The sequence below is a fragment of the Gouania willdenowi genome, chromosome 13 (assembly GCF_900634775.1).
Source record: "Gouania willdenowi chromosome 13, fGouWil2.1, whole genome shotgun sequence".
Lineage (NCBI taxonomy): Eukaryota > Metazoa > Chordata > Actinopteri > Blenniiformes > Gobiesocidae > Gouania > Gouania willdenowi.
Genome location: NC_041056.1, coordinates 13,543,494 through 13,563,675, shown reverse-complemented (window position 1 = coordinate 13,563,675; position 20,182 = coordinate 13,543,494). Strand labels below are relative to the sequence as shown.

Here is a 20,182-nt window from a genome sequence, read left to right as displayed (position 1 = left end):
CCCACCCCTCTCCAACCCCTCACCTTGGTGTAACACTGCCCTCTCTTTTTTTACATCCTCCCTTTAATAAAGTATTTCTTACCCTTCCCTAGGGAGGGCTGGTGATGGTCACAATTATGCAATGAAATAAATAAATTTATTTAATTGCAATAACAAAATATGCATTGCTGTTAAAAGATTGCACTTCTTGTAGTGTTAACCTTCGACAGAATGTGCAGACAAGAGAAAAAAAAAAAAAAAAAAACAGCAGGTCTGTGTGGTTGAACATGCAGAGCTGAGGGTCAAGTATCCCAGAGGTTAAAGCACTTTCCTGTAACCCTACACTCACCTCGCTTTGAACCAGCTCAGTAACAGGCATGATGTTTAACATGAATTACTAACTATAGGTCAGTCCTTTTCCATTGAAATTAAACGTTCAAGTTTGTGTGTGACCTTTTTGGGAATGTTGACACTTTAATGTGCCAGTTGGTTAGGGATCTTGCATTATTTTCTTATCATGTGACCTACAGAGTATGCATTTCTCTGTGGAATTCAACGATGATTAATTTATTGGCAATTTGAATAGTAAAACACCTCCGCAGAGGTGTAGACCCAGTGGTGGATGAGATCTGCCCTGGATATCTTAAAGCTCTGGATCTGTAGGGCTGTCATGGCTGAAGGGGAAGCAGAGGATGTTTACCAACTATAGGGAGAAGTCACATTCATGAGCCTTCCTGGTATAACGTCTACTCCAATGTGCTGGAGAGAAGAGTCTTGTCAATACTCAAACCTCAGATGAGAGAGGAACAATGTTTTTATCCTGGTCGTGGAACTGTAGACCAGCTCTCTATACTGGAAAGGTTTATGTATGGGGGAATAGGAGTTTGCCCAACCAGTCCACATGTGTTTTGTGGATTTGGAAAAGGATTAAGATCCTGTCGCCTGTGAGTTTGCGGGTCAAAAGATTTTATCCGTTTGCAGATGAGGCTGTCCTATTGGCCTTATCGAACAACAACCTCCGGCTCTTGCTGGGGCAGTTTGCAGCTGAGTGTGAAGCGGCTGGGATGAGGACCAGCACATCCAATTGTGAGGCAATGGTTCTCAGTCAGAAAATGATGGACTGTCAACTCCAGGTCAAGGGAAAGATCTTGCCTCACTTGGAAGAGTTTAGGTATATTGGGATCTAGTTCATGAGAGAGGTAGGATAGAGCAGGAGATCGACCGGCGTCTGCAGTTATGTGGACCCTTAACCGGTCTGTTGTGGTGAAGTGAAAGCTAAGCCAGAAGGCAAAGCTCTCTCTTAAGGCTCCAACATACTCGGGCGGACACCCGCAAAACGGAGTCCGTGCGGAGTCCGCAAGTAGTCTGCCATGCCAATTAAATGCAAAGCTCAAATTTTATGACCGCGAGGACTTCTCCGCATAGTTGGTGTCACACAAAAAACCGCTCAGCATTTTATCAACCCGCATTAAATGTAACACCGATCTGCATTTCACACGCCTGGTGAAACAGAGCAGGATAAATGAACATGAGCTTAGAGGAGAAACTGGCAGACAAGCTACAACAGTAGCGACACTTTTAAAACAAGTTTCAAGAGTACAAGGACTACAGAGAAATGCTAAGAATCATGGGACATGTAGGATTTTAATGGAAACTACTATGCAGCAGTGCGCCCAAGCATGAAAGCTCTGAGGAGAGCGGAGGTCCACCCGAGTGTGTTTGAGCCTTTAACCAGTTGATCTATGTTCCAAACATCACCTTTGGCCATGGGCTTTGGTGCAAGCGGCTGAAATGAGTTTTCTTTGCAGAGTGGCCGGGCTCAACCGTAGAGATAGGGTGATGAGCTTGGTCAGAGTTGAGCCTCTGCTCCTCCACATCCAGAGGCACGAACGTGTCCTAGGCCTACGACACGCTGGAGGGATTCGGTCTCTAGGCTGGCCTGGGAATGCCTTGTGATCGCCCCGAGGGAGCTGGCGAATGTGGCTGGGGAGGGGACCTCTGGGCCTCTCAGCTGAGGATCCTGTGGTTGTGATCCGGATAAGTGGCACACAACGGAACGGAATAACTTTACAGCTAAAGAGAACAAAACATGAATTCATAACACGGGCACAAAACCAAAGAGAAAAAATACAGACTCAAAGATTGAATTTGATGACAAGAAAACAAAAAAAATGTGTAAAAACCAAAGGAATAAAGCCCAGAAGCATTAGGAATTTAAGAGAAGATATCTATACATTGTTTTCGGTTGTCACACAAGACAACTAGAGGTTGATCCATATATCGGCCGACTGATATTTGGACTTTTTTCGAGATTGGAGGATTTTAAATTTTTTTATTTAGCACTTTAGAGTAGACATTAAAGGAAAAAAGAAACATATCCATTCTGATGTATGAATATACAACAACAACAAAAAAGTAATAATAATAATAGCATGTGTGCATGGGAGAGGTAGAAGCCAGTAGGCTTACAAATAAAAAGTGGATATAATAGAATAAGGATACTTGATCTGGCACCCGTGTGGGCAACCGCTTGACTGAAGGACCCTGCATTTATATCATATGCGTGTTTCAACTGTCTTTCATAATCAATGTGCATTAACAAAAAAAAAGCCATCGGCTAAAATAAAAAAAAAAAATCGGTATCTGCACTGGCCTTTGAAAATCCCTTATCGGTCGACCACTAAAGACAACTAAATTTCCTGTCATGATTCATGCTAAGCTTTGTCATAAAGGTTCACTTTTCCTGAAAGTCATTAAACTCTTCTTCACCTTGTGTCTGCCTCACCCTTTAGTCACACTAACTCCCTGTGCAGCCCACCTGTGGCCAGCTGCTTAATTAAAGAACAGTGTCTGAAAATGACTGTTTGTTTTTATAACAGAGTCCAAATTAGAGGCAGGAGTTCAGCCACAGAGGGACGTGACTGGGAGAATTGTTTATGCTGCTTTGTGCATGGTTCAGAACGTAAAACCAGGTGAAAGAAGGCATCGGCTTAAAGGACATAAAAGTAAATATCCTAAAAAAACTAAAATAATACAATTTCATTTAGCAGATGCTTTTATCCAAAGCAAAGTACAACGCAAGCAAATAGGGATAAGGTACTCCTTATAGCTTTTAAAAAACTATTAAAATAAAGTTATTTTTTTACAGAGGCTATTAATGACAAATAAAATCAAGATAAAACAATTTGTTAACCTGGGAAAAAAAAATCACATTGTGCAATGACTCAGCAGCATCCTATTTCACATTTACAGACCATCAACTTTCCTGCACCTGTGGCTAACCTTAAGTTTTAAATCCCTAGTAAGATAACTAAACCAACAAAAACACTATTCTGGAAGAAAATAGAGATTTTAATTGTGTGGGAACAGATTTATTTAACCGCTAATGTGCTGGTTAAATATGCATGCTTTATGTGTGGCAAGAAATGAGAAATTAGCATGTGTTGATCACATGATCATGTGTTATCAAATTCAAGTTACTTTTTGTAGCCTTTCAAATACATGAACTAAAAAAAAAATGTCATTTATATAACATTGTGTTTATGTAAACTGAGATGTAGAATTTGAAGATGCAAGATACTGTTTTATTTCTTGATGTCAATTTATTTTATTTTATTTTAAACTGTTTTTAAGTTGCCATTTACATGATCTGTATAAATCTGTAATTAACTGAATAGAATTTAATTCACTGTATTGATATTTTTTCGGCTCCAGGAGGACTTTAATCCAGGTGAGATGAGGTTAAATGGTTCCTTGTAGGGTAAGGTTGCAGACCCCTGAACAGGGGAAGAGGGTTAGGAGACCCCACTATAAGAACTGGATCCTCTGAATTTAATTCCATGGGGTGAAGCAATGCAGATGCTAAGTTATGCTACGGTTAAGGTAATTCAAGCACAGCCTTTCTGCACCTGTTGTTATGCTTTGCTGTTATTTACATTTTTTTTTGTTACGTCTTCTTTTAAAATTATATAAAATAAATGACCTGTTACTGCAGCCACTGCTTGTTGCAGAAAAACTTAATATTGTCACTAAAATCTGAAAACATTTTGCAAATATCTCAAGTCATTGTCAATCTTTACTTCATACCAAACTACGGTACGCCAGTTAAGTCAACTATTCATCAGCATGCATGACAATGCTGTACACAAGATGTGATATAAAGTAGAGGTGTCCCGATATTGATTTTGGTCCGATATCAGCCAGAAAACGAACAACGGATTTTATCGGACTGCATCTAAAATCATCGATATGAGCTCTCCGAAAAAAATTCTGCTCCAGCCCTTCTAGATGACTATGGTTCACACTCCAACAAAGTAACCTACTGTTGGTGACAATTGTTCTCTGAGTAACATCACTTGATCAAGCCTTTTCTAACATTCCACACAACAAAATAAGTGATAAAAGTATGTATGATTCGTGCTGATATTGTATCGGATATATATCGGTATCGGCCGATACGCAAGGCTGCAATATCGGTATCATATCGGAAGTGGAAAAGTTTGTATCGGGACATCCCTAATATAAAGTTTAATTTAAAACGCCTTAAATCATAGGAGTTTTAACAGCTCTCTATGACATTCATATTTATATGAATTTGTTTTCGGTTTTAAATAAAGGGATATTCTGTAAATAATGAGAAATGTCAACTTTTCCCATTTCTTCTGGAAAGTTCAACAGAAACAGTTTTTATGTCTTACACACTATTAATTGGCCTTCTTTGTCACTTATTGTTGATTCTGCGCTAATAATCGCAATTTGAAATGCTAAATATAGGCTTGCTTTACATAAGTGTTCTTTATCAGGTTGTGTGTGTCGAATGCTCATGAGACAAGGCTTGAAATATGCCTTTGAATGCATGTCACTTGAATAACCCTCTCATGCATTGAGTGCCAAAACCTTCGGGAAATACAGTCTTGTTCGTTTCCATATTGACTCACGAAGCTGGGAGAAAAATCAAGTTAGAAAATAAATATTTCACTGCACGACTGCCAAAGCTCCTTCGTCATTAGGTCTTCACAGGAAGTAGGTCGAGGATGCCCCTAAGAGCAAATGTTTCTATGAGTAGGATTTGGAATCCAACTGAAGTAACGTTAACTAAAACATGAGACTGTGACATTTCAGAAACAAGTTGGGTTTGCACATCTAACTCTTTTATGCAAAAATCCATACACATATTCACATTGATGCAATGCTAAACAGAAAAATATGGCGGGCCTTTCAAAACATAACAACAGATGATGAGGGATTTCTGCTTTATCTCTCTGGCCCATGGTATAGGCAGGTCCTTAGTTCAAATCTAGATCACTCACACATATACTCCAGTCAGCAGATATTTTACTCTTTAAACTTTTTAAACTCTAACCAGTCTTAATGAGAATGTTAGCTTTAGTGTTAGCCATAAACTGAACACAACGGTTGTGGAAATATCTGCTTTTCATGGTACTTTAGTCTTCTTGCCTCATGATTGATACATTCAGACTCGTGCTATTCATTCATCTTTTCTGTTTTTCCACTTTTAAGATTAACTGTGTGCATGTTTCAAGGCCACTGTATTTCTACGTAAGGTAAATATATTAGTGCTGGGTAGCAAGTAAATGATTTAATGTAGGTAATTACATGAGCTTTGGTTAACTGGATAGTTAACTGCATTGTTACAAAAACTTCAAAAGTATAAAGAGTATATAGTAAGCCTGTTTAGACATATCTACAGCTAACCTCTATTATCTCACTTGACATGAAGTATGAACAATGTAAGGACCTGCTTGTATTGACCTGGCTTGGAACATTTAAACGTCCAACATATATCCCATAGAACTGCACAATACTTCCCTCAAGCTAATAGTATTAAAAACACAAGCAGACACAAACATGTTGCTCTGTGGAAAACCATAGACGTCCTTTTATATTTTTTTGTTCCAAGTTAGGAGTAAATGTTTTTCATTTGGCCAATAACTTGTGGTACGGCATATTAAAAGAATGCTAAAAATAATAATAAAATTGACAAAATGTCAGTGATACATAAATAAACTAGACAAACTACATTTCCAAAGTACAACACCTCAGAGTAGGATTAACAGCAGAGGCCCCTGTGTTCACTGTCCCAACAGTTTTGAATGAAAACATTTCTAATTGATTTTGTCAATTAATCAATAACCATTAGAAGATAGTGGGAGTGTCCTTCGTATACTGTTTGCTGGGGTACCCAGGTACCGATCCATTAATAAAATGTGTCCAACTCTTTTTGAAAACACAAAAAAGTGTAGTTAGATAAGCTGGCAGACACTCATGATATGAGAAAATGGCTTGGGGGTTGGAAACTACTAGGGGTGTCCCGATCCGATATCGGTCCGATATCAGCCTGAAAACAAAATCGAATATTGGATTCATGTTTCCGATTTTTTTTATTTATTTATTGTAATTTTTTTATTCAATTGCAGAATGCTGTAGATATTATGTTGAAGGTTAAAATTTATGTAACCAATTGGTTAATAATAAATGGGTCAGTTTTTCTCATACCTACTGTTGCTGATTATTAAAGGAAAAAAAAGGAATAAATAGTATGTATGATTCATGCTGATATCAAATCAATATCGGTATCGGCCGATACACAAGGCTGCAATATCGGTATCATATCGAAAATGAAAAAGTTGTATCGGGACATCCCTAGAAACTACTGCTGTAAACCAGCGTGTTTCAAACCATTATGATAGATCGCACATCATTACCATATGCATTGGTAAAAATTAACAGTGTTAATGTGCTACTAACTCCTGACATAGAGGTGCACTTACTCTGCCTTTGAATGATGAGGGCTTTATTAGCATTGTTTAGCAACATACAGTAATTACACTAATAAGTGCAAACTTGTCTTTGATGAACTGTCTGAAACTTGAGAGTTTTGTACGGCGCATCCAATAATTCTGTCTACTGCAGCACAATGTTTGAAAACTAGCAGGAGGAAGGCTAACGGGCTGTACAAGACTATAGGTTGGTCACCATCAACTGCTCGGGTAGTGTGCAGAGTCAATGAGTGGCTTGTCATTTCTTGTTAGGTAGTTATCAGGAAAAAAGTAAATAATGTCAGCATACTAATGATGAGATAGATGCTTTCATGGTGCTCACCAAGAGAAACAAACAGGGGGACTGGCAGCAAAATATGCATCAACTCATGATTTTTCTGTTCTAAGTGAACGTCCGTGGGGGAATGGAGTTTTTTTTTTTTTGTCTGGTTTGAAGCAATTTTGATATTTAACTTGAAGCCAAATTTTGACCAGTGAAAAATCACCATACTACATCAACCTCAGTAAACGCACTCAAATTAAATAAACCACAAAGGCTGTGGTGTCAGATGCGGAATCCCTTTCTCTTTGCAACAAGCTGAGTTTCAGCTTCAATCTATTATGTATGAATAATCTATATGAATGCCTCGCACTCGTTTTATAATTAATCTTTGCATTGGGAAAAGAAAGGAATTCTTAAGATTCGGGATTAAGTTGGAAGTCGTTTTTCCTAAAAAGTACTATTTTACATGTCTTTTATTTTTATAACTGATGGGTCTACTAAATGATCAACTCCACTGATCAGCACTACAAAATATATATATATATATTTTTATTTTTATTTTTTTTTTACATTTAATTAAATTATGACCAAAGGAGGGCAGCCAACTAATTAAGATGCTCTGTCACAACAGTTTAAGTGATGTCTCAAACTGATAAGGTGACAGAGTGCATGTTGGGGTTGTTGAGGGGTCAGTGTTATGCTGATAAATGCAGGGTGATCATCACTCATGCAACCTGAAGATGTCCATGAACATTGGAGAGAGATTACAGGGTCCTGCATGAAGGGAAGACACTGTCCTACAGCAGGGAAAGATTTGTATGTATGCATCAAGATAAAGATCATGTCTTAATCGTAGCCAGGGGTTCTTAAATTATGGGTCAGTACCCAAAGTGGCCGACTGACAATTCCCTTTGATCGACGAGTTGTCCAATAAAATCCTGAACAATTTCAGTGAAATTATTTACTAAATCAAAATATTTTTGAATACATTGGTAGATTTCTTTAACATAATGTTTGGCTCAAATGCCACCATATTTTCTTGAAGTCGTAATAGATATCACTGATTCTGTCCCACATTGAAAACTGTCAATGACATTCATGTGATAAACACCCTTACCAAGATAAATTATCTGTATATATATATATATATATATATATATATATATATATATATATATATATATATATATATTAATCTAATGTTTTTTGACATCAAGCAATAAAAAAAAAGTTTTAAGTGTTTAGATATTTGTACGGATGAGACTATAGTTCATTCACCATTCATTTAGTGTATGTACCTGTATATGTGTAACAATAAAGTACGCTATTTTCTATTCACTCTGAAAAACAGCAGTTGTTGAGGTAACTTCAAAGTTCTGAGTGCGTTTCATTCTGATTACTGCTTCAGTGAAGGCAGTCTATAACCTGCTATTCCAACATCTGATTTTATGTCAAGTTTTTATTTACTTCAAGTTGTACATTTAGCAAATTAAAATGTTATTTTAAGGCTACTAAAATGGTAATTTCAATTTCATTTTCATTGGACTTGTACCCGGAGGGTCGCTGGTTTGAATCATCGGTATGGGACACTTGAGCAGGTTCTTTTACCCCAACTACTTCTCTGTGCCGCAACCTCAAGTTATTGAGTTGGAAAAACTGAAAACTTTAAGTTGACCTTTATTTTAAGTTGAACTAATGCAAAACATTGATTTGAGAAGAATTAGATTATTAAGTCCATGTCAAGTAGTTATTCTAACTTATTAAATTAATTTCACAGACCTTAACTCATTAATTGTAACCAATTGGAACAATTCAATCAAATTGGTCCAACTATTTTCACTTTTTTTTTTTTCAGGGTACAGGGACAGATTTCTCGTCTTCTTTTAGATTCCATCCATTTACACAATCAAAGTGTTGTTACTTCAAACAACAAATTTCTACTTTTATGTCCCTCATAGAAACTTCAAGTGCCATACATGAGCTGTGGCAGCGCCCACAGAGAGTCATGTTTCCAATGCTACAACCCAACACCAGCAAGCCGATACACTGTTCACAATACCTCAAGTCACATAACAACACGAGACTCACTTTACAGCTCATGCACTCCCCTCGGACACACAAACACACAAGTAATACATCCGTAGGAGTGCACATGGGTGTTAGATTGCACTGGTCTAGTCTTGGAACTGGTAACCAGTTTGGGTTTTTGTCTCAGAAAACCAAGAAATTGGCTTGAGATGAAATTAGGAGGTAAATTTAATCCAGTGGTGTCAGTTTGAGTTATAATATCAGTGCACCATGTGGTCAATGATGCAGGTACCCTACCACAGATTTGGCAGATGACTGAGTTATGGGTTTGCATTTCACTGAGCGTCTGTTTCCTTTAAATCTCTTTGTGTTTCACACCCAGGCAACCATGGACAACCAACACCAATCAAATCAAAAAAAATCCCCAAGGACTGTTCTTTGAGATGGGGGAGTGCCCCATCTCCTTCTCACTGGGATGGCTACCGGCTGAGGCCAATAAAGGCCTTTGTTATGTTGGCCTGATGAGAATCTTTGGTTGTTAAAGAAACAGTGACATAGAGCACAAAAATTGGCTGAATTTTTTTTTAAAAAAATGAAAAGTATCATCAGAATGTCTCTGTAAACATATTGTCCAAATACTGATTAATAATTAACTGTAGTAACAAGAAAACCAAACACATAAATGTGGACAAAAGCATTGGCAAATCTGGTGTTGCCAAAGTACTTGTTTGCCATCAGTGGGCGACTTGTGTTTTATAATGCCAGTGTCTAAACACACAAGTTTAACAGGTGCACAGCTGCTTAGTTACTGTATACAGTGACCTAACAACAGTACATTTAAAGTGACAGCAAACTTAAGAAGGGCTATTAACGTCCAAACACTGATCAGGTTGAATCAAGACTTTTAGGAAATGTCAGTACAAGTCAAAGAGAAGATGTTGATCATTTATTTTGGATACAATTAGATAAAACATTTTGCAACGGGCATCAACTTACTGATGTCTGTCACTTCAGTCCAAGTTTCTGAATCAGTGGTGTCAGCTTCCTTTTAAAAACATATCACATTCCCCAGCAGCAGCAGTCCTTCAGGAAGTGGACTTCCATGCCTCCAGGCTGTAATGTGAATCAGTGATAGTCCCACAGCTTTGGTTTCAGACAGAGAGTCCCAGCAACCTCCCTGTGTGGATAAGTACACACTACTAGACTAGGCCTACTACATCAAGCATGGTCCCTTTTCAAATGACTAGTCCTTGGTGTGGATCCAGTGAGGGTGAGAAGGTCTGGACTGGAGTCTGGATTGGACTTCAACAAAGGAGACCAGACCAGACCAGAGGAATGGTTCTACATAGATTTTTGTGTTTGGGTATCAATAGTTGAAAACTAAATAGATTATGTAATTACATTAAGTTCAATTTTTTTTTTTTTTTAAATAATGTTTTTTTAGGTTTATTTAAAAAAAAAATTAAAAATAAATAAAAATAAAAATAAAAAAATAGACTTAGATTGTGTTTTCCCCATTTTTTTGTCTTTGAAATATAAAACTTTTTTACCATTTTTTTTTTTTTTTATTACTCAACCACCGACTTTTAAGAATACAATTTGTCAAGTCATAATTCCAGAAAATACATTTTGCCTTCTTTTTTAAAATAATATGTTAAGGTTTCATTTATTCTGATGTTGAAACATGTCAGGAGATCAAATTTCCTGAAAAAAGTTGTCTGAATAAGTGAAACCTTAACATATTATTCGTCAAGTAATTATTAGAAGATAGGCAAAAGATGACCATTTTCCCCCTCAAATGTCTTTTAAATATATAAAATCTACACCTTACATCAGTGGTCGATTCGGCCAGTTTAAATCTGCAGGTTGTCAGTGATTGGTGATAATTTGCCAGGCCTCTGCCATGGTTTTCCTCCCACTTTTTCCTAAGTGACAGTTCAAAGTCTAGGAGCAGCCATGAGGCTGAAATGCACCTTACATTTTAAACCAGCCCACCAATCACAGGCCTCCTTGGCAGTAACAGTCGCTTGTGACATTTGCACAACAAAAGAGAGACTATCTGCTTCATCACCCCCCCTCTCCTTTTCCCTTCCACTGGGACTCCTCCTCTCCTGCCTTTGTGTTCAAACCCAAAACCCCTGCACAGCCTGTGACCCTCCTCCCCTCTGCACTAATCTCCTTGTTCCCTCAGCACTACCTCACTAAACTGGGACCCCTCCACCCTGCACCCCACTGGACACATCAGTTTGGCCTCATTTGCTGCACCTCCTCCTCTTGGGCCTTGCTGCATGGTTTCAGTAGAATACAATAAAGTTTTCAGATGCACATGGTCTCATTTTTAAAGTAAATAATTTGGGCAATCCCATGAAGGATCATCCTGGAAGAGATTATTTTTAATGCTAAATCCTCTTAAAGCAGTGGTTCTCAAACTTTTTTTTCTTCAACATTTTTGCTTAGAAAACTATTTACAATTACAACTGTAGAGCATAATGATGGAATGAACAAGTAACACCCATTTTAAATCTCATTTTGTAAGTTGAAAGAAACAGTGTTTTATGCAGTGTTTCCCATCCTTTTTTAGATCATGACCCTATTCTGATATCAAGAATTTCTGATGACCCCAAAGACATTTTTTAACTGTATAGAAATACAGTTGTTTAAGTTTTAATTTAAAAAAAAAAATAATAATAATGATTTTTAAAAATTCAAAAATGTACCTTATTTAAACTCCAGGCGATCCCATGGGGTCCCAATCCCAAGGTTGAAAAACACTAATTTTGTGGCTCCTGGATAGATTTATTTCTTTTTTTTTTTTTTAATTAATTTCCAATCACATCACACCAAGACTGACACTTTATTTGTTAATTTTCCACTCACTCACTCACTCAAGATTCTATTGTAGGGGATATTTGGAAAGATGTAATTGATTAAAAATAATCAGTAAATGTTCCCAGTTCCTTTTTAAGATGTTTTTTGGACAAAATTCACCACAAACTAACAGTACAATAGCTCAATAAAATACAATGTTTTCTTGTACTTTATTGAAATGTGGTAGATGCCATTTTATCACACTTTTGACAATTAGAGAAAGTAATTCTACATTTTACAAAGAAGGCTGTTTTTACGTACTATTGAAGTAACCTCTCTATAAAAGCAAGAAAGTTCTGCGTGTGTGTGTGTTTGTGGAATGAATATCTCCCCGATGCGGTGTCTGTTTGACCTGAAACCTTTTCAACGGCTTCCACATACACAAGTGTGTGCATCCGTTATTTTGAAGTAATTTGGTGTTGCAAAACGTTCATTTTAATTTTAAGATTACGGCTCCCTCTCGGCATTGATCATATAAAAGTTGCCTGTTTTGTTTTTGAAACTCCACTTGAAATTACACCCATTGTTTAAAATTTGTAGATTAAGCCTTAGAGAACCAATATTCAATACACAGTTAAGGGTTTAGGAGAGGCTGCATGTTCCACAAATGTAAAATCATATGAAAATATGGAGAGGGTTAGGAAACGAAGAGGGGGTACACGGGACAAAAAAAGATTGGGAACCACTGCTCTAAAGTCTTGGTCATATTGATTAACGCTTAAAGATCTCCTCCTCCCACACATACACTCAAGTACAAAGAGTACGGGTACATATAAAGCTCTCAGGGGGCTTTAGGCCTGCCAATATAGAATTTGGCTTAGGTTTCAAGATAAATTTCACATTCATGAGTTTCTATAGCAACTATGGACAAGTGGACTTTCCCTCTCCATTTTGGAAACCATTAACATCCCCCGCCTCTGTGTGCTGTGTTTAGTGTGGTGCTTTCCCTCCCTTACACACACACACACACACACACACAGGCCATCAGAGGAGCCTGGGCTTAGCCTTGGTTTAATGGGTAATAAAAGCTGAGGGATTAGTATCAGGATTTGAGAAGCTTCTGAATGTTTAACTCATTTTAAACGTATAAGAGAAGGAAAGAGCTACTATAAATACATAATTGGACTTATTGAGATTTAATACGGATAATAAAAGATAACTTTCCTCTATTGAGCATGGATACATTAGTGCAGTGTTTCTCAAACGGGGGTAAGCGATGGCATTAGTTGAGAGAGAGGTAATTAAAAATATATGTTATTTTAATGTTTATTTTTTTAGTTAAAATGAAAATCATAATAAGGATGATGAAAATGATCTTGATTAAAACATTAAATGAAAATACAAAGATCAGTCTTGGTTCCACACCAAGTGGGAGATGACTGGAAATATACAAAATATAGAAATAATTATATTTAGGAAGCACTAAATTCTGTTTCATTCCACTTATTTACTAAATTAGATCCTTTAGAATGTGTGTTATCACTCATACGTCCATCATTATGCTCTTTAGTTGTTTTTTTTTTTTTTTTTTTTAGTCTGACAAAGGGGGGTACTTGGATTCAGAAAGGGGGTATTTGACCCAAAAAAAATTGAGAACCACTGCTTTAATGCATTCATTAGTTACTGATTCTGCCCTTGTAAAAAAAAAAAAATGTATAAAATAAGAATAAATCCCATTTAGGATACAGCATTCTTGCATTTAATCTTGGAACATTCAGTGGCTGAGAATCAAGTTCTTCTAAAGGTCCTCTTTATCCATCTGAATAAAGCATTGTCCCACAGGGTCCTGGAGGTCCTCTCCCACAGGCTGTCCTGCTTCCACAGACCCCGGCCCTTCCTCTCAGCTTTCACCTCTGCTCTGTGCAGACGTTTGTGGACACTCCACTGTAGGGCAGAGCCTGGGAGGACTCCAGCTACTGGTGCAGTGCGAGCCAGTCCCAGTCTGAGCAGCTCCTCATTCACACTGAGGCTCCACAGTGACCCCTGCTGGACACATGGGAGCAGTTAGTTAGAGAAATAACAACAGGAAACATCAGGGGTTTCTAAATCATTTGGAAGGGGCTTCATTCAAGCAGCTAAGCTAACTTCAAACTTCTAGAAGTAAGTGGTGACATTTGGTGAATCATTTTTTTATATAGATTTTATTGCATATACAAATCATTTTAAAATGTATCTCTGTCAAGGATAAGTTTAAGTGATTCTTAATAAAGTTTCACTTTCTTTACCTTATTTTCAACAGTTTAAACCACTGTTTTTCAATCTTGGGGTCACCTGAAATTCAAATGGGGTCACCTGAAATGTCTCGAAATTGGTTTAAAAAAAAAAAAAAAAAAAGAAACATTTACTGATTAATTTTTTTTTTTTCAATTATTAAAATTTTTATTCATTTTCAAATTAACACATCACACAACTATATTCCGACAGACTTTTACTTTTACCGTAACTTATGTTGTTTTTATGATGATTATCTGTTTGGCTTGAATCTTTGACAGGTACTTGAATGTTGTTGGGAGTAGGATCAAAATGGGGTCACAACCCAAAAAATGTTGGTAACCACTGGTTTAAACCCCCTCTAGCATGACTAAATTTAAGTCACTCCAGTTTTGTTTTTCTTTTTTTTAATGTTATTTTAGCTTTTGAATGAAAAGGTCCAAAATGTCCTTTATTTGCATTCTGCTTTGTCAGTGCCAGTGCAATAGATGTTTTTTTGTTTTTTTTTTGTGTGTAAATCATTATTTTTGCTTTCTGTTTAAATACAGTATGTCTTACTTTGCTCTGGGACACCAAACAATATAGTATGTCATCCTCCCGGCTGATGAGTTTGAGCCACACTGGTTGGGCAGGAGCCAAGTTTTCCTGCAACCATATTCTTCCCTCTGCAGTCAGATCCACGCCTGCAAAATGTACCCGCAGTGGAGACGAAGAACCATCTAAATGGGGTGGGGAATAATCAAATCAAATAAAGTACAAGTAATATGCTGACCCTTTAATTATCCAAAGCACATAGAATGAATTGCCTTGTGTATGAAATGTGTTGTAGAAATACACTTGCCTTGACTTATAAATTAGCTGATATCTTTTTTCTTATTTGTGTTAATAGAAACTCATTGTCTCCAGGTCTAGATTTTTATGTTGTTGCATTTTTTTTGTATCAAAGCAACATATTTAATTAAAATACAAAACTAAAAATGTTTCCTCTCTTTAAAAAAAAACAAAAAAAAACAGAGATTTACGTCAAATATAAAGCCAATTCTCATTTGGGAAGGCTATAAATCCAGGAATTATTGAACTAATGTATGTACATTAACTGCAGCACGTTTGGTGATAAAATTGAACAACAGACCAAAGATACACGTTTTTGTTCAAAAAAAGAAAAAAAATACCATAATAGTCTTGTTTTAAAAAAGTACAAAGGAAAACTGCAATTAAGGAGGTTTACTCGTCATATTATTGATACAGAGAGGGGAAGTTTGTAAATATTGATTTCGTGAGAATGAAGTAGAACTGTCACAACACAGTGATATAACTGTGTGTGACTTTCAGGGGAAAATGAGCTAACCTTATCAAAGAGTTATATGTGCCTACAAACTGGTAGAGCTGATCCGACTGTTTTCCACAAATCCCACCAGATTTACCCTTGTGCTTGGAAAGTAATGGAGACAGAAGAGGCAGATAAATTGGGACGTGCTCCACTTTGAGTCCCTGTTCAGAGACAGAATGAACTTTCCCACGTAAACTGACGTTCCTCTCAATAAAACGAGACGGGATCTCAGACGCTACTCGAAACTTGGAGATCTAAACGGACAAGTACAGAAAGTTTAAGGAGATGAACAGAAAGGGAACATCATTAACATTCTATTGGTTATAGAATAAAAACACAAAAAAATCCACACAATCTAGTATATACAACAGATTGTTATGGCTTGTTTTTATTTTTGTATCCATATTGAGTTGAAAATGTCCCTCAGAGTAGATAAGTATTTCCAGAGTTAAAAACAGGGGTGGTTGATCATCACAATTTCCCCATTCAATTAAAAACCAATTTTAGATTATTAATAAAGATTATTGATTTGATTTTTGATTATGGCTGATGATTAATCTTCCATTTATCAACAGTCAGCTACTGAATTATTTGACTTCTCATTTGAGTAACATATCACAGCACCCTCAGTATTGTATAGTGTAATTAAAATGTCAAAATTAGCAGAAATCATCTGTTTTTTTATTACAATTTCAAAAATGTAATCATTGATTTTTGGAAATTTAAGAATGGATTCATAATCGCCAATAAAAAATATTTTTTTAAAAAAAAAAATCACAATTTCCATTTCAAAAATAGACTAGACTGCAATCAACTAGATAACTTTAAAAAAAATGTCTGTATTGAAACCAAAGCTGATGGCTCATGTTTTAAGTGAGTGAGAGATATAATTTTGTAGAAAGTTAAAATTGAAGAAAACTTCAATATTGTTGAATAATTTGGTTCCTTACCAGTTTAATACTTCTTGCTATTACAACTACACCAACAACAGCCAGTCCAGTACTGATGTTCTGTTGAAAAACAAAAAAGCAATATATAAATGATAGGGTATAGAAAGCCATAAAATTGCATTAACAATATCAAACAAAAACTGCATTGGAATTCCTGTTAATGCTCCGATGACCAACACACGTTCATCTCATGCACAAAATAATTTGTGCAGGAGATGAACCAAAATTCTCATATGAAAGACTCATTCGTTACTTATCATTCAATAGCAGTTGTGTAGTTATTTTTTTCACACAGGATCAGATGTTTTCTACTTAGTTATCTATTTATTTATTTTAAACAACTTATAAATGAAAAAATAATAACTTAAAAATAACATTTAGAAATTTTAATGCATTTTCTCTGGATAATGTTCTTAATCTTTCCGTGGAACAAAAAGTGGTAAGATTATGATAAAAACAAGGCAAAAAATGTTTTATAATATTGTCACAGGAGCTATAGGGCTATTGTTACATAAGCGGGTGACAACATGGTATACATGTAGAGTAATATTGACAAAGGAATATGTTGTCATGCCTCATATCGTCACACTGTTAAAACAATTGCCTAAGTCATTTTTTGTCAAAATTGGGTTTTTTTTTTTGCCTAAATCATCTCCTCATGACACCGGCCATCAATGGTAAAATTGCCTACATCCTCAGTTGATCAGATCATGTGATTTTACCTCTTTAAGATAATGGCCTATGTTAAGTGTGTCACACTTTTAATTAAGCTTTTTGTGTTTCCTGAAAAACTTGAAAAAATGAGTTTGGCAATTATTTTAACAGGATGACGATATTTAAAGGTAAATCTATAAAGTACTTCATAGTAGTAGTAGAAGTAGAAATGATTTAAGGTGGCACAATAGTATGCATTTACATAGAGCCGACATGGACAACCGGTGGCCCGGAGGCCACATGCGGGCCTCTGTATCATTTTTTGCGGCCCCCAAAATAAAACGTGCAAAATCACTCAAAAAAAAAAAAAAAAGACAGGAAAATACACTAAACAACAACAAGACAGAATTACTTGAAAAATATATGACCACAAAAGTAAACGAAATGACAGAAAAATTTACCAAAAGACCAAAAAATACACAAAAATACGCATCACAACAAAAGCAAGAGAAAACTGTATGTTCTTTCTTGTATTAATGTTTAGATTGATCATTATTCTCTAGCCTCTTTTGGCAAACGCTGGCTTTACAGCATGTCTGTCTTTTAAAGTGCATTGTCCCTTTAAAAAATTTTTTTTTTTTAAAAATCAATAAATGAAATGAAAATATTCTAAATGCTGACGTGAATGTTGACAATGTGACCCTAGGATTGGACAATCACATTTTTGTAGCCCCTGCTGTAATAAAAGTTGCCCATGTTTGACTTAAAGGCTTTTTGGAGTAAATTGTAAATATATATCTTTGAATTTGACAATAATCTGCGACCTAATGAAAGACACAGCCCCTCTGACAGTTTCACTGAGAAGCTAATGATGCGCATGCGTGTCAAACAACAGAGACTTCCTACCTGTAAGAGTCTTAAATGATCATCAGCAAACTGAGATACTACAGACACGATGTTTGGACACCACTGGTTTCCTTCGTTTCTCTGCTGTCTGTCACTTGGTGCTCGTGCGGAGGTCTCCGGCATGTTGTTGACGTCCTACGTCAGTTTGGGCGGGGCTGGCGCTCTTGCTCCGCCCACTGCTTAGTCCTGGGCCTTCACTACAACACGATGGCGCTGAAGTGTGCCTGCCTGCATGTATGCATCAAGTTTAATGTGAGCTTTGATAAAGATGGTGATCACAGCAGCTCCACACGTTGCTCCATGGAGTGTGTTTAAAAGCCAAAAGCTGCCCCGTGTTTTCATTTATAAAAGGACAAAAGATTCCATTTGCACCGCAGCTGTCATTTTTATCACCTAATAAATAGCACCAGGATCAGTGACGTACACGTCTTTTGTCTGCGCAGTTTGACCTAGATTACTATATATATGCAGCAGCATGTCGTTTTCCCTATTAATCATTGTTCATATATTGTCCATCATAAACCTCTTCTATTCGTGTCACTCAATGGTTACAGCGTGCATTAAACTATAATACATTAAATATGTTAATGCACATAAAATATTTTTTTAAAAAAACTACAAATAAAACTGATGCCCCCTTTTTTCATTTTCCAGTCCTATTTGTTATTTTTGAAACAATTACATAGGACTGTTTCTTTTTTAAAACTGTTGCACTTGATTCTTTTGTGATTATTTTATTTTTGAATCATTGTACTTCATTTTGAATTTTACAACAATAAACTTCTGTATCACGGTTAGTAATTATTATCGAATATATTTATGTGTAGCGCTGGACGATATATCGAGATTTACGATATATCGTCTTTTTCTATTTTGGCGATACAGAAAATTTCAATATCATTGCCTGTATATCAATATATATATATATATATATATATATATATATATATATATATATATATATATATATATATAGCTTATTTTGTATTGAAATACTTGTTTTAGGAGTTGCTGCTTTTGCTACTTCTCAGAACAGCATGTACCAACATTGTTATTCTGGTCAGACTACCTTTGAATTAACATTATAGAGATTTATATTGTATATTGCCATTTTGAGAACAAGATATTGCTAATAATATTGCGATATGAGCTTTGGTCCATATCGACCAGCCAGGGTTGGGGTCAATTATAATTGTAATTGTGTAATTGATAATTAATTACAATCATGGTGTAATTATTATTATAATTGTAACTTTAAAAATATGTTGCTGTCGTAATCATAAGTAAATTGTAATTGAGTTCAGATAATTGACTTTGTAATTGTAATTGCCATGAAAATTCTATAATTTTCATGTCAATTGTAATTTTATGCAAAACTGGGGAACCATGTTACAATTTTACACATATGTATGTAGTTAACAATTATTCAAATGTGTTTCATATTAAGCTTTCTCACATTTTACCATTTAAAAAATATATATATAACACCTATATTTTCATTGATTAGGAAGCCTAACAAGTTAACCAATAGATAGGAAAGAAATTAGATGAAAGATATAGCGTTATCATAAGCGATGCTAACAGAAAGCTAACACAATTAAAGGAAAGTTCACTTTTATTAGGTTATTTATTTTAGGCTCAGTAATTGTGATTAATTGTAATTGAAAGAAAGTAATCGCAATTGACTTTCTGAGGATGACAAATACTTGTAGTTTAATTGTAATTGGAAAAAATGCTGGTCACTGTAATCATAACTGAATTGTAATTGAACATAGATAATTCTGTGACATTAGGGTTTCAAGTACAATTTTACAATGCAGTTTTTTTTTCTCGTGTTTTCTTCATGTTTCTTTGTCAGATTAATAGATTACAGAGCAGTATTTGTTCTTTTTATCTATATATATATTTTTTAATTACATTTCTTTATTTTTTTTAATTGTTTTTTTTATTGTTTTTCTATGGATCATGGATCTAGTCAGTGTGTCAAGCTTTAAAGGCAATCTATTTTATTTTAATATTATTATCATAGTTGTGTGTGTGTGTGTGTGTGTGTGTGTGTGTGTGTGTGTGTGTGTGTGTGTGTGTGTGTGTGTGTGTGTGTGTGTGTGTGTCAGTGGCATCCCTCACCTCACACAGAACTGACTGACCACCGTATGACAGATACAACCCAGCTTTCATCTTGTAAACTGTGAAG

At 35.8% G+C, this 20,182-nt stretch overlaps 2 protein-coding genes across 3 annotated transcripts in view; both read right to left on the bottom strand.

Annotated features, from left to right (window-relative positions):
• plch1 (phospholipase C, eta 1) overlaps window positions 1–10,258 on the bottom strand; it is an 81,425-nt gene extending 71,167 nt beyond the window's left edge. Inside the window, exon 1 of the mRNA XM_028464622.1 lies at window positions 10,066–10,258. The gene's annotated coding sequence lies outside the window, so the exon portion shown is untranslated. The remainder of the gene's footprint in view (window positions 1–10,065) is intronic.
• Window positions 10,259–13,613: 3,355 nt separating this feature from the next.
• c18h3orf33 (c18h3orf33 homolog (H. sapiens)) lies at window positions 13,614–20,176 on the bottom strand. Of its 2 annotated transcripts, none has more exons than XM_028464168.1 (6): window positions 20,116–20,176; window positions 17,989–18,220; window positions 16,429–16,488; window positions 15,573–15,732; window positions 14,707–14,867; window positions 13,614–13,923 (listed from the first exon to the last, which is right to left on the bottom strand). In XM_028464168.1, exons 2-6 carry the CDS (start codon window positions 18,109–18,111, stop codon window positions 13,666–13,668), a joined length of 762 nt encoding a protein of 253 aa, XP_028319969.1. In that variant the 5' UTR covers window positions 18,112–18,220; window positions 20,116–20,176; the 3' UTR covers window positions 13,614–13,665. The 2 variants fall into 2 exon arrangements, with proteins under 2 accessions (XP_028319969.1, XP_028319970.1); XM_028464169.1 differs by having other exon boundaries at window positions 13,614–13,920; window positions 20,116–20,175.
• Between the last annotated feature and the right edge of the window lie 6 nt (window positions 20,177–20,182).